Source organism: Pelmatolapia mariae, linkage group LG17 (genome assembly GCF_036321145.2).
Source record: "Pelmatolapia mariae isolate MD_Pm_ZW linkage group LG17, Pm_UMD_F_2, whole genome shotgun sequence".
In the NCBI taxonomy this organism is placed as follows: Eukaryota; Metazoa; Chordata; class Actinopteri; order Cichliformes; family Cichlidae; genus Pelmatolapia; species Pelmatolapia mariae.
The window spans coordinates 20,492,860-20,508,331 of NC_086242.1; the positions used below are offsets into that span (position 1 = coordinate 20,492,860).

Genomic DNA, 15,472 nt, shown 5'->3' on the forward strand with positions numbered 1-15,472 from the left:
AGCATGAGAGAGAGCAGAGAGAGAGAGAGGGGGTAAGCAGTGTGGGCGTGGAGGAGCGGCCCCATCACCATGGCAACGATAAAACCTGGTTGGGGGGGGGGGGGGGATTCAGCATCTGAGCATCATCACTGGCATCCAATGATGATGATGATGATGAGCCCCATTTAAAGATGGATGTGGGAAAAACAATAAATAAATCACACACGTTTAACTTGAATTTCAAGAGACTCGGCCAATCAGAGTGCACGTGGCCCACAATCACATGACTCCTTCCCCTTCTTCACATGTAAACCTCTCACCCGTCACTCAGCCATACTATATGTACACACCACTCGCAGAGCGCCACCCTGAGGAGTTTAACGTCACCACAGGCCTCCTCTGAAAGCTAAACTTGGGCGTAAACGATTGACCCGGACAAAAATGTTTGGAAGTGTTCCATGTTTGGGTGAAAAACCAGAATAAATCTCTTTATATGCACTTTCCAATCATTTAACATGGAGACATGTTGGTTTCTGTGTAATGGACAGACGTGCTACCTAAAGTTAAGGGCAGGGAGCGGCAGAAGACAGCTGTGATAAACAAACAATAAACAGTTGTCCTGACCAGTGAGGTACATTTAAGAGCCGAAAAGAAATAATTAAATATGCTCTTGTTTTAGACTTGTATTCTTTGTAATGGCCACCAGGGGGCCACACTTGTGGCTGCAAAAGGTCTTGTGGTCCTGTAGAAATGTGCAGGAAAAGTCAGTTTGCACCGACCTCTCTAAATACCTTCCTGATGAGTTTGTGAGGCCATTCTAAGAAAGGAAAGGACTAATACCAAACAATCAAGATGGTGACGTTGAAAACACTCAAGGCTTCAGAAGAGGACTTCACAAATCAACAGGTGACATCATGTTCACATTGTCCATGTTTTATACCGACTGTGGTTCTTCTTCTTGTTTCTTGGGCTACTAACTTCAGGGGCTGCCTCAGTGGATCATCCCATCCTATCCTGAGCATCCTCCACACTGTCACACCAACCCTCTCCATCCACAAACCTTCTCTGTGACCTTCCCCTTTCCCCCCCATTGTCCGTGGTTATGCTGCAGAACTGTGTGCAGAACTTGTTCTTTATCTTCCAATCACAGAGAGAAAAAGTTGCTATTGGTGCGTCACAGCACCCTTCTAATGCAAAGGGAAGTGATTATACAGAAATGCACGCCCTGTGGTGAGACTTGAGGTGAAGACGCCACTGCATGAGTTAAAAAGATTTCAGCTTCAGTGAAAAATTAGCTGATGACAATTAGGGTCCCGAACCTCATCAGCTGGGAGCCTCCAGACGACATACACTGAAGCTGTTTGGTTTTTTTTCTCCACGGAGATGAGGACAAAAGCAAAACGGAATGAACATGACTGCTGTAACAAAATAATTTCCAAACTTCTGGATAAATAAAGTTGTATTGTCCGTTAATCTGTGCTAGTCCTTGATGCTCTTTGTGGGTCATTCTTCAGTACAACAAAACTAGCTCCAGTTTCCCATTAAAACGTCTTTAAGATCGCTTTGAGCAAAGTTTGCAGGCTTGAAGAAAACCTCTTAAACTGCAGGTCTGCAGGCCACTGAGCCTGTTAAAGAACCACAGCGCTCTCTGGTGGACTGCAGCATGTTTGGCTCCGAGGTAAAACTGCACAGAGCAGAAAACAAACCTCCATTCCCTGTTGTCTAACTAAAGGAAATACACGCAGGTTAAAGGTTGATATGTGATCTGAGTTATAAGGCCTGTGGCAGATTAAAAACCTCCTGAAATTCCTGATTCTTCTTCCTCCTCACCTTTCAGGAGATTTTCCAGCCAAGCTGGATTTAAAGGAAGAAAGAGGAAAAAAATAGTTTCCCACAGAGCTGAATATCTGTGTTTTGGGGATTTACATTTAAATAAGAGGCAGATCGGCTCGCTACCATGGCAACAGCACATGGACGGGAGATTAAGCACCTTGTTAACATGTGCTATACGAGGTGTTTCCAGGTGTACTGCAATTGAGGGTAAAGCTTTAAAGTGAGCACTTAAAAGGTTTTTTCAACTCAGTTTTGATTAAAATAAAATAAAAATGAGCAGCAGCCATAAAACAGTGTCATCTACTGAGGAAGAAACCTACACCATGTATCACAGTGAAATCCACCTTATACTGTTTGGCCATGGTTTCATCATTGGCATGAATGTGAATACTTGGAACTGTTCTTTTTCGATGGTCGAATGTTTGTGCAGCATGCATCAATAATGACTATAAAAAAACAAGACCTGAGTGCACAAGTTTGAATTTATTTTGAATGATCTCTCATCCACATGGGTTCAAATATATACATACACTCAAAAATTTGTTTATAAGTGATATTGAAGGTTATGCAATGTCTTTTAACTTGATGGGTCCAAGGACTATTAACTTGTGATCAGTGATCATGATTAACTGCAAATGGTAGGTTCTCTTTACAGCATAACAAGGACTTGTTTGACAGCACTCACTGGACTGATCAATACTCAGATCAATTAAAAAGTTCAAGGAACTCATCATCTAAAAACAAGAATTCTAGATTTACTTAAGTTGGAAGATCTCTTGGAGCCATTTCTGAACAGCAGCAGATTCTAAGATCATCAGTTCAAACAACTGAATGCAAGTACAAATTATTAAAATGTGTAACTTTACCAAGGTCTAGAAGACCCAAACTCTCACCCTCAGATGAGAGGAAACTGATTAGGCTGTTCAGGAACGACCCAGGAAACACCAAGGCTCAAGCCTGTTATAAACTGGAAAGTGCTGGAACACCAGCAGCACGGTCCACAATGAAGCCAGTTTTACACCACCATGGACTGAGATGGTGCATACCAAGAAAGAAGTCTCTGCTCTAAAATCAACACCGTTGAGACTCACTGAAACTTGCACAGTATAGAACACTGTACCAACTGTGGTGGTAGCATCATGCTCTGGGGCTGGTACATTGCACAAAGTGTGTGGAATAATGGAGGAGGACTAAATTAAATTAAATTAAGAACTAGATGCTTGAAACTTGGACACAGTCGGGTGTTCTAACAGGACAAATACATATCAAAACTGGTTCTGGATTGGATAAAGCTGGCTAACATTAAGCTTCTAGAATGGTGTTCCCAAAACCTTGTCCTCAACCTTGTTGAAAATATGCTGAATTCAACTTAATTTTATTTATCTAGCATCAAATCACAACTGCCTCAAGGTGCATTTTTATTATAAAGTCCTTACAATAACAAAGACTATAGTCAACTATACTTAAAAGCCAGGAGAATGCGAGGAAACTAGCCAATGTAAATTAACTACCAGTTCTGCCTGGGTGGTCAAATATATAGTCTGAATTATTCCAGAAGCTTGTTGATGTTACCAGAAGTGTCTAGTCAAGGGACATTTAACTAAATATTAATGACAGCATATGTATATATTTGAGCCTGTGTGGATTAAAGAAAATCTTGTTTTTAAAGTCATTAAAGATGTATGCTCTACAATCATTCCCCCATAGAAAAAGAAGAGTTCAAAGAAATCATTAAAAAAACCCAAATTCTCCTGACATTCACGCCCATGACTGGATGTAAATTTCTGACCACTGTTGTGTATTATTTCTCCAACACAAAAGCCAAATTTGATTATTATATACAGAATTTTTTTAGCATTTACTTTCCATAATAATCTCAATATACAGAACTATGAGTAACTAAAGCTTTAAGCTAAATGTAAAATGGTAAACGGACTGGTTCGTATATAGCGTTTTTTTTGGGTTTTTTTTACTCTGAGCACTTTGTACAATTCACTAGTTCACACCCATTCATACCAGCACTTTTTCTAAGCATTTTATCTAACATTCAGCGCACTGTTCCCCTTTAGACTCAGATCCAAACCCATTGGTTTGTGATCGATGACATCAGCAGGTGGACGTTGCTCTGATCACTCATTAACCAGCTCTGTTTGAACAGGAGCCCATTTATTTAGAAAACAAAAACATAAATCGTAGTTTAAAAAAAGGATTTCATACAAAAACATTATGAATTTTAATGAATCATTTCACAGAAACTAACAGATCAGAGTCTACCACAATCACACCACTGCAGCTGAAACTCAGGTGTGTGTTTGTTTTATGTCTCTTTGTGTTCCTTCAGCAGCAGGTCCATGTAAGCTCCGGTCACCAGACTCTCCTTAGAAACTCCAAGCTTCTCCATCAGATCCTCAGCCACCTAAAATTAAATAAATATTTAAATAAAGGGAGACAAAAATGTGTCTTTTCCAAAGACAGTGTGAGACTGTGGGCTGCATCTGTTGGTAGATAAACCGTTTAAACCCCACCTGCTGTCCCTCTTCCACAGTCTGCTCTGGTCGCATCACCACCTGAACAAACACACAACAGATTATTCAGTGGGCAGGTTTACACTTACAGAGCTCTGGATCCATTTCAGCACTGAACTCACCACCAACTCACTGAGGACTTCCTGTCGTCTCAGAGCCCTTCAGACTGAGATCTGACAGCTATAATAAATCTAACACGATTGTCAGAAATGCTGACGATCATGAACTCTGTCCCGCTGAAGCAACGATGGGTTTAAAATATGTTCAGACACCGCTGGAAAACAAACTGCTCATGGTCTGATCCAGCCGGTGCTCCTCAGTTCTCCTGCCTAACCAAATCTCACCAGCTTAAACTTATCAAACGAACTGTTTGCATCAGTGTTCAGATTTTTGTATAAATTCAACCCAAGTCCATGAAAAAGGCGAGAGAGTTGGGAAGTTCTAAGTTTTAGCAGAATTTAGTTTTTGACTTTTTAAATACATAAAAAGTGTGCACACTTAACTACACTACCATTAGGTTTTTATTTCTTTTCATCTTCGTTATGTGCGAGAGTAGCTGACGTGTTGACATTAACCAACAGGAACTGCATTTAAAGTCACAGCGTGTCATCTTTAAGCACATTTTGTTGGTGAAATCGAAGCTTTTTAAGCTTTTTGCACAACATTTCACACAGTTTAAGTTTCTGATATTAGCAGATATTGAGCGGGTTTTCTGATAATTCACTGATCAATAGCTTGAGGTAAAGGTGACAGGTTTGCTGACCTCCAGCTCCATGTAGTGGCCCAGTCCTTCTACCGTGTCCAGGTGAACTCTGGTCTGACCAATCAGAAACAGCCGCCGCTCCTTCTTTACTTCACCTTTGACCCCGAGGGCTTCTGAAAGGACAACCTGCACAAACATATTTACTGTTATTAAGATTACTGCCACTGAGATATACTTAAAGATCTGAATACACAAGATGCTGAATTTTCAGCTCAGTGTCAAAAATACATTAAAGATCTGAAAATTAAACATTTTTGTTTTTAAACATACTGATTATAAAGCTTCTCATATGCGGTACCTTCAAAGCCCACCAGAGGGCTGCTGCACACACTCTGGCCAGCTGATTTAAAGGGCTAAATTACCTCCCCAACATGTCTTGAAGTTTTCCAGAGGCCTGGTAATTACTAATCATTTGATTCAGGTGTGTTGACCCAGGGTGATATCTAAAACCTGCAAGACATCGGCCCTTGATGCCTGGAGTTCCCACCGCTGCTCTAAATAGCCTTCTTAACTTCCTCAGTAGCTCTAGCTGTCTTTCAACAGCTTGTTATTGTCCCCGTCCCTAAACTCACCGTAAAACTCCAACCACAAACTTCATCCATTGTAGCTGCTCAAAGTACTCCTTTCATCTAAGCAACTCTTTTTTTAGTGGTTGTCATCTCTAGCTTTAATCACTCTAGCCTGCTGCATATCCTTATCACCTTGATTTGTCTGCCTCGCCAATAATAAAAGTCCTTTACTTCTTCCTCAGTCTCAGTATGAGCCTTTGCCATCTCTTTCTTTGCTGTATGCCTAGCTTCATCTGGAGCCCCACCTTTAACCTCCCTCTACAGCCCTACACCCTCTCATTCTACACTTTGACTGTACTATCGGAAAAAAAAACAAAAAAAAAAACTATTATTTTGTATTCTCCAGCTTGCAAATTGGAGTTGTTTCAGTTGTGGCCATCTCGATTTGATGATGCTGCCCACACAGCTATTTTCAAAATGGATGAGGTTGAGGAAACAATGTGTTAGCATATCTGCCTGTAAAGACATCTATATGACACAGATATGAGGGAGCACAGGGATTCCCAAATGGCACAGAACTCATGGATATAGACTGCAGAGCTGCAGAACCCCAAATGAAGCAAAGCGCTATAACGATGACTGTGAATGGATATCGCTGTGTGATGATGTTACAGTGGTGCGCAAAGAAGTCAGTGTTGTGAGGATAAATGGGTCTCCCATACTGTTCTGCAGCATACAGGAAGTCAGCACTGGTCCAACAGTCAATAAAAAATGTAAAATTTCGAATGTTACAGACAACAAAGCTCAATGATTGGTGGACGTGCCAAATCAGAAATCCACCAGACTCGTTGAAAAAGAAAAAAACAACTATGATTTTTCTATCTTTATTTTATCTTTTGGAAAATATAAAATTGCTGGTCTGATTTGTGTTTTTATTATTTTGGCTCCAAACTGAACCATTAAAGCACCAAAGTCACATGATAATGCAAAATAAATTTCAGTTTTTATGAGTCTGGTGGAGAGTGATGGCTTTAACTCCTTGTCAGAAAGAGCTGCCTGTTGGCAGGTAAATTAAAAAAAAAAAAAAATCCACATTCACAGAGAAATCTTGATTTAAGTTATATGTCTCTGGTTTGGGGGCGTGGCCTACGCTACCTAATTTCATTAACAGTTACATATGTTGGTGCTTTACCTGGAGGCTCTGTGGGTCACTGGTGGGGCTGATGGAGTAACGAGACAGTTTGGGTCCATCGGTGTCCGGACGCTGGTAGAAGATCAGCTGACCCGACCCGTTCTAAGGAGCAAAAATAAACAAAAATTAAATTTTTTGTATTTTAAACTTCTCTAAACCTCATCGGTTGTTCTCTGTACCATGAAGTCTCGCAGCTTCAGCCGTCCTTGGCTGCAGTTGAAGAAAGTGTCATGCTGCCTGATGATCGTCCCCTCTGATTGGCTGAGCTCAGCCGCCTTCTGGGCAAACTGTGCCAGGTCGCTCACTTTGGCTTTGATCTCCACATTGGACGGCATGGCTCTACTGAGTACATACAAAACATGCAATGTGTTTGTACCTGATTAAATAACACCAAAATTAACTTTACCTGCACAGAAGCTTGTTATGAGTTTTATACTCTAACCTGTAACCTTTTAAAGATGTCCCAACCATCACCAAAGATATTCATGCAAAATTAGACCATAAGTCTGAAAAACTACAACAACAACAACAATAATAATAATAATAAGTAATGTGTTTCTTCAATGATATTTCGGTTCTTTATTTTCGTTATTTATTTATTCCTGAGTTTGGCCCTTCATACTAACAGGCTTCCACAGACTTGCAGCATCCTCAGTCCCTGATCTAACCGTTTATTTTGAAATTCTATGCCATGTTTGAACAACCCAGAAAGACATATCCAAACACGTAGCAGCGTTTTCAATCCTCAAATACTCTTCTAACAATACGGGATTCAGTCAACCGCATCACAGAGACTATTTTTATTATTTTCACAAAACTACGCCACTGCTTCAGAACCAAAACAAAGATGGCGTCTTGAAAGAGGAGTATTAAAATTCGTACATGTACTTCAGATGCGGGCATATTTTTCTTCGGATGATTAGATAAGCCTGCACGCATCAGTATAACTTCTCCATGGACCCCGTGACAGTTACTATAACGAGCTTCAGGAGTTTCTAAGGCTTGGCGGTAAAGACACCGATTAGCTATGGAAGCCGGTGTTAATGCAAAGGTAGCAGAAAGTGCAATAGTCAGCTGCAGGAAAACCTAGATTTGCACAAATAAAACTTTTTAAGTCTCACCTGTTCACGAGTCTCTGCTGCTGTCTAACTGCGTCAACGAGGCTTAATTTTGCCGCGAAACCATGCCTCCGGGGCGGAGAAGCAGCGGCGGAAGCACTGGAGGAGGCGGAGGTAACAGACCAATCTGACCGCAAGTCAGCGCTGACTGACGGGAAGAGCCGCAGCGCAGTCGGCGTCTTTCTTCTTCTTGTGCGTTTTATTGGTAACTGGCAAACAGGGAAATGGTGGATTATCGCCACCAACTGGTATGGGGTGTTGCTGTTAGCCTCTGTTAGCTCCTTCCTTTGAAGTGGATCTAACCCTGTTGGGCTGTGTAACTTTACACTTAACTTTTTATCAGAGGCAAAATATGAATTTTAGGGTATTTTAGGCATAATGTTAGCTGATTATGCAAGTTAGTTATGCTACTTCTTATGTGTAACACATAAACACTTTCACAAATTTTAAAACGTATTTTCATTGTTATCAGTTGGAAAATGTATTTTTTGCATAAACATACTTTATTAAGTACTACTCTTTTAATTAAACTTGGCTTGATAGGAGTTTTGAAAGACTCACTTCTGTGCATATAAATTCACAGAGTTCAGACTGTACGTCAGAACAAAAACAAACAAAAAAAGACTTTTAGAAAATTTAGAGTGTTTATTTTTTAAGCATTTTTACGTAATGTACATGCCATTTATTCATATCACATTTAAAAAGTCCAAAACAATTTCAAATCAAAAAATTGTATGTATATGAAAACTGTCAGCATAAAACAAAAGTCTAACTAACTACATACAGTGAGGATATAATAACTGTTTTATATGATTCTAGCATAAGCTAGACAACACCATCCTAAATCTTATATGTGACAATGTTCTTTAACATAAACATAGAATCTAAAACTAAAAAATTTAAATAAAACAATGTTGTGGATCTGATATGGTTTTTAGTGGCAGTAAAAAGTTTTACATGTTTCATCCTTTAAATGTTACATAATTTGTGACAACATATCTGATAAATCTGTACATATTAATCAAACTAAATGACTTGATTTGACACACACACACACACACACACACACACACACACACACACACACACACACACACACACACACACACACACCCAATGTCTGTGTACAGTTATTAAATGCGGGTGATTTTCTTTATTCGGCTGCCAAACGTTTGTTTATGCTGCAAACCCCCTGACCAACTGTCACCGGTTAGTTGTAAGAATCTTAATTAATCCTAAAAAAAATTGTTTTCAGTGGTTAATTCATATATTAGGTGGGTTTTTGAGGTGAAAAGAAAAGATAATTTAGCCGAGGGCTTCAGTTTGTTTGAGTTATCAGCACATTTCATCAAGGCTTTTAATGGCTTCCTCTTTAGAGATTGTTTTCCAGTCATCAGGAATCTCTCCTCTGCCCTGGAATTTTAGGTTATAGTGCTCTTCCAGTGTGTTTTGAAATCGACACACAAACCATTTCCAGTACGATAGTCTCGACCCATCGGGGGTAATTCTCCATGCGGCATACTTTGAGCCAGCAGTTCTGTATTGTTTATAAGGAATGCTTTCCTCTGAATCATTATGAGGGTAAAACCTGCCTTCGCTCGAAACGTTTGTTGTGCAGAAAGTGATGCACAACTCCACTGTGCCTTTGTAGTGCCATCCTTGGATCCCATTAGGTCGATGGAAAGGGACGCTGTGGTCATCGGGACTGTGATCTTCAATAGTGTTGATACAAACAGCGGAACAGAATGGACACTTTACCCAGCAACGCTTACAGAGCTGATCTGTGAGGATTTCATCAGGCTTCAGTCTGGATTCCTTCAAGTTTTCCAGTGACATGGTGCTCATCTGCACAATGATGGCAGCAAATCCTTTCTCTATCTCTCCCTTCAGAAAGTCAAAATCGTTTATGTCACTGAAGTTTTGAGAACAAATGGGATCCAGAGTGAGCTTATCATTTAGCGCACTGGAAAACTCCTTCAGCCACCTGTCTGCGTCTCCTCCCTGAGTTTGGACTTTCTGTGTTGCAGTAAATAAAGCTTGACTAACAAGTGAGTTGATGTCAAGAACATTTTTCTCAAGTAAATTCACAGCTTCATCCTTGTGATCTCTGAAGATGTACTTCTCTACTGCTGCTGTGATAAAAGCTTTTGTATGTCTCCTTGGGTTTTTGATGTAGGTGATGAAATCATCAAAGACTTCTTTCTCAGCGAGGGACTTCAGTATATGTTTCTCCAAGTCCAGAGTGTTGCCACTGAATGCTGGGAAATTACACTTCATCTGGTGAGCCAGATCAATGGCAGTCCTGTTGTAGAGAGCCTCAACAGTGGAAGCTTTCAGCTTTTCACAGATCAGTTCTCCAAGGACAACAGCAGATGAGTTTCCTTTGCAAAAGCTTCTAAAAACTGTGGAAAACTGTGCTTCCTTGCTTTCTAAATATGTGAGTGGATCATTCCTCATTTTGAATTTTTTATGGGACTCGAGAAGCCAAGTCTCTGCTCTGTCGAACATATACAGCAAGAGATCAACTGTAAAATCCTTCTTCAAAGCAAATTTCCTCTCTGACACAAATTTCTCGACTTCGTCTTTCACATGTTTGGCAAGTTTATGCAAGTAAGTTGGTGTGTAGCCTCTTGTTGCTACAGGTTTACTTTTCAGTGCATCAAGGGACTCGTTTTCAGCTTTTTCGATGAACGATCTGACTTGTTGTTGTTCTTTAAATGAGAAAGAACTGCTGAAAGCATATTTTTTGTAAAGATCTACCACAGTCCCGAGAAATTTTGGTCCACTTGTCTTTAGGTAGTCTGAATAATCACCAATCTCAGATATTTTCTTGTATCTCCCACGTCTTTTTGATTCATCTACAAAAGCCAATTCAAAACCGAGTTCTTGAAGAATAGTACAATAATCTTCTTCCAAGTTGACATCTACAACTGTTTTAGTATCTGCTGTTAATTCAGTAATCCAGCCACTCCAAACAGAGTTGAACTGTTTGTTAAGCTCTTCTTCATCTCTGACTTTATCCTTCAGTTGCTGAGCGAGCTCTTTGCTCTTCTGTAGCAGCTTGTTCTCAAAGCCTGTCTTATCATCATCCAACTGTTTACATGCTTTCTTCTGCAGGATAACTCCATCAAGTTTTGTTTTTAATCTGCTCACCTGCTCATCATAAAACTCACTGATTTTGATTTCAAATCGTCCTCTCCACTGAGTCAACATTTCTTTATCCTTGTCACTCTCAAAGTATGTTTTTATCGCTTTCCTAATTTCTTTAAATGTTTTGCTCGTTTCTTCCAAAAGATATGTCTTCTCAACCTTGTCAAGATCCCCATTTTCAATTCTGTTATGAAGCTGTTCTTCAGTGGTCAACATCTTGCTTCTAAGGGCCCAGGTCCAGTTCCCATACTGAACCTCAAGTTTTCTGTATACTGCGATTTCAAGTGTGTTTTTAAAACTGAAAACAAAGTTTTCATTCAGAAGGGCATTCCACAGGTCCTCAACTTTGGCCTTGAACTGAGAGAGTGTAATTCCAGCAGACTTTGAAGCTTTAGACAGGATGACGTTCTTTAGTTCTTGGATGCTCTCACTGTAACCTGGATTTGGAGGAGCCATGGGTGGACTGCCCTCCCATAGCTGGGCACAGTATTTCACATCTTTTTGCACATCAAATTCAATTACATCACTGAAACACTCTGCATCGCAAACCTCCTCTTCAGCTGCTAGCTTGGTCATCTGGTCCAGTTTTTCCTGCAGGCGTCTCTTTCCATCCATGTTTTTCTCTGCTGCTGCCACATCTGTAACATTCTGGTGAACAAACACACAACTGGGAGAAAGCTGAACTTTCTTCATCCTCATGAAAGCCTGAACAACAATCTGCAGAATGTCCTGCATCTCAGATGGATTCTCTCCAAAGATGTTGATCAATGTCAAGTTTCCCAGACCAACAACAAATGTTGCCAGTTCATTGTCATGGTGAGGAGTGGCATTACCTTCCAACTCAAGAGCACAGAGTCCTTCAGTGTCCACCACTAGAACATAGTCGGTCTGAAAGTCTTTCTGCATCTCCTCTGATACTTTGAGCAGTTGCATAAAGGCACCTTTGGTGCACCTGCCAGCACTTACTGCAAACTGCAAACCAAACATGGTGTTCAGCATTGTTGATTTTCCACTGCTTTGTAGGCCTAAAACTGACAACACAAAAACCCTCTGGTCACCCAGTTTCTTGATGACTTCCTCTAAAAGACTGGAGATCCACGTTAAAGGCACGTGACCTGCATCTCCATCCATCAGCTCCATTGGATATCCTGATATCATCAACTGTGCAGCCAGCTCAGGATATTTAGACCAGTCAGTGTTGTTTCTCTCCTGCTGTATTTCTCTATGGGCTTCATAGATCTGTCCCATTTCCCTGAAGATGTGCTCCAAGCCAAAAGATGCAGACTGCAGTTTTTTGGAGATGTCTTCAAGCTCAGCCTGTTTTCTCGATAGCAAATCTGATTTGTCGTGTTTGTTTTTCAAAACTAAGACCTCAGACCATGTTGTATTGTAACTTCTGAGAATCAAAGAAAGATAATTTGTGGAGAGCGCATCTATTAAGATCTGAGTCCATTTTAGGAAATATTCTTTGTCTATTGGTGGCAATGATGAAAGGCTTCCAATGAACAACTCCATCAGTTTACTGCAGGAAGCAGCACATTGTTTCTGACGGATTCTCATCAGTTCTTGTTGCTTTTGACTTTTCTCCTTTTCAATTTCTCCTCTAAGATGAAACAGCTGTTTGTGTATTTTGCACCAGTCACACCAGAGCTGCCCTTGAACAGCAAGAAATTCATCTTTGATCTTTGAGACATCCATGTTGTCTTTTGTGAGCAGATCCATTATTTGCAAAGCAGCAGATTTCCCTCTTTGACAGGCTGGGTCACTTTCATCCACTCTGGTTCCAGAGAGCTCAGCCATGGTTTCAAGATGGAAAAATGGCTTCAAGTTGGAACCATCTGGAGAAGATAAAACTTCTCTAATGATCTTTTTCAGCTGTTCAGATACATCCGCTTGGTTTTTATCTTTGAGCCCGATAATGTATTTTCCATTTATTGTCTTAACATCACAGCAGTCATCAACAGTGACACAAATGAGCGACTTCTTGGACTTAAAAAGAGTTGCTATGAAAGAACTACTTTCTTTGTTTTTCTGCAGAGTTTCAACAAGAAAAATATTGATGGAGGATTTTTCAATCAATATTTCACGCTGTTCTTGAAGTGACAGCGCGTCACCATGAAGATTACAAAAGGCAATGCAGTCATTGAAGGCATCATTGGGTTTTCCAGCAGGACAGTACCAGGCAATCTCTGCCACACCATCCATCAGATGGCGAGACTTGGTGCTTCCTAGGCAGTTTCTGTGGAAGAAGGTGCTGTGGCGATCGTTGAGCAAAGTGTTCATCAGCTGAGATTTAGACACTGACAAAGAACCCAGGCGGAAAAATGACACCAAGGGTGTCTGAGCATTGTAGACTGGAATATTCTTCATGGTGACAATTTGTGAGTCAGGTTCGATTTGAGTTACCTTCCAGCTTTTTGTTATTTGTCTGAATGTCCACAAAGGACACACAATCTCCTTTGATACTGGGTCAGGAACAAGCAAAGGTAAGGCATACTGACACTGAGCGAGCTTTGCAATTATGATCTGTTTAAGAAAGCTGTCTGAGCAGTGATATACTGCCATCTGAACATCCATTGGATGCAGAGGAGTCTGTTCTTTCTCATGTGTGTCTACGCTTGTTCTCAATAACGCCTCCAAATCACCGTCATCCGTCTCAGTGATTTCAGACACTGTGGGATTTAAATAGGCCATCTCAAGACTGTCTGGTCTTACAAGAATACATCTGGCCCTGTAGTCTAACATCATCAGTCTGTAGAGAAACATCTGAGCTAGATCTTTCTCAGATGTGATGTGGTGCTGTTTTATAGGTGGGCGTATTTGAAAAAAATCTTCTACTGAAAACTTGAGTTGGAGTTTGTCTTGAAGATGAAGTCTGCTGAGCAGTGTCTCAAATTGTCGATGGCATGACTTCTTCTGTGAGAATGAAATTAAAATATCTTGTCACATGAAAGAACAAACCAAATATTCATTTTGATCATTTGATAGAAATGTTTATTCTCCTACTTCCTCTTCATTTTCACTCGCATCATTATCTGACGTTTCTGCGGGATATCAGTGAAGCAGAACCAAGTAAGTTGGAATCAGTACATTTCTCTAAAGTTTGATGCAAATGTTTCAGCGTAAATACTTTATAAAATTAACTATATATATATATATATGTTTTGCTATTGTGTATGATCAGAGTTCAAATAAAAAATATTACCCTTCTTATTGGCTTCAGATGACGCTTGAATCTTGATTATAGAGTTTTCTGCTGGTGCTGCAGTGTCATCGCTCTTTGACTGTATGTCTTCATTCATAGTGTAGCTCTAAAAAACAGATATTTTAACTTAGCGTGCAGGTAGAGCTGCCGACCTTTATAACAAAATGATGACAAGATCTTGATTTTTTTGTGAAATCAAGGTCCTTCTCGCTCTCAAATGACAGTGCTAACCACTCGAGAACTGAAAACTTCATTTATCTCATCATATTCTTGTTATTTAACCTCAGCTGTTATGGCTAGATATTACTTTCTTCACTAATAAAATTTTATTTATTAGAGAATGAAACATATTGATAAACATCTCACAGATGTATCGTAACTTGCTGCTCCCTGTCAGTATTCAACAAAGACTGAACCAAAATGAAGCAGTTTGTGAAAAACTACGTATGAGAAACCAGTCCACCCCAGGATTAAGTAAACTGCAGAACCACTTTTAGCAGCAATAACTTGAAGTGATCACTCTTTCACATTGTTGCTTCAGTTGTTTGAGATTTGTGGTCATTTATTTTTGCACAGCTCTCAAACTCCCACCACAGAATTTCGGTTGGATTGAGGTCTGGTCTTTCACTGGACAATTTCAACACATTTGTTCTTTTCTTTTTCAGCCTTTCTGTTGTAGATTTGCTGTGTGACATTTACTTCAAAATATCTTTTGACTTCTTTAGTATACAGACTTCCTGGATGACTCAATGACTGTAAGATTTTCTGTGGCTGCAAAATCATCATGTCTCCACCACAGTGCAGACAGTTGGTATGAGGTGTTTGCGGTGATACGCTGAGTTTGGTTTTATGCATTATGGGCAAACATCTCCACTCTGTTCTCATCTGTCCAAAGTGCATTGTTCCAGATATTTTGTGGTTTGTTCATATGAAGCTTTGCAAATCTAAACTTTTTTTTTAGAGACAGAATAGAGACTTTCTCCTGCAGACCTTCCAAAGAACCTGTATTTGTTCAGTCCTTTTCTATTGACATGAAGGTTAACATTTAGTATGCTAACTGGGGCATGTAGAGTCAGGAGCTCTCATGCTTTTTGCAGTTTCTCTGAGCATTTTACGTCTGACCTTTATGTCCACTCCTTGGAAGATTGTATTAACACACACTTCTCACACTGCTCCTGATCTGCACATTGCCAAAACT

The 15,472-nt window shown here is 40.1% G+C and overlaps 1 protein-coding gene and 1 pseudogene across 1 annotated transcript; one reads left to right on the plus strand and one right to left on the minus strand.

The window, feature by feature from the left end:
- Nucleotides 1–15,472, plus strand: part of LOC134615929 (NACHT, LRR and PYD domains-containing protein 14-like) — an 851,239-nt pseudogene that overhangs the window by 419,235 nt on the left and 416,532 nt on the right.
- LOC134615931 (interferon-induced very large GTPase 1-like) lies at nucleotides 9,255–14,371 on the minus strand. Its single transcript, XM_063460618.1, has 3 exons — nucleotides 14,275–14,371; nucleotides 14,076–14,113; nucleotides 9,255–13,985 (listed from the first exon to the last, which is right to left on the minus strand). Exons 1-3 carry the CDS (start codon nucleotides 14,369–14,371, stop codon nucleotides 9,255–9,257), a joined length of 4,866 nt encoding a protein of 1,621 aa, XP_063316688.1.

Excerpts from the sequence above, each read along its gene's own strand:
- LOC134615931 (XM_063460618.1), bottom strand. The coding sequence starts at position 14,371 with ATGAATGAAGACATACAGTCAAAGAGCGATGACACTGCAGCACCAGCA. Across the intron at positions 14,114-14,274 it reads ATCTGAAGCCAATAAGAAGG|AAACGTCAGATAATGATGCG; the intron begins GTAATATTTTTT and ends GATATCCCGCAG. Across the intron at positions 13,986-14,075 it reads CGAGTGAAAATGAAGAGGAA|AAGAAGTCATGCCATCGACA; the intron begins GTAGGAGAATAA and ends TCATTCTCACAG.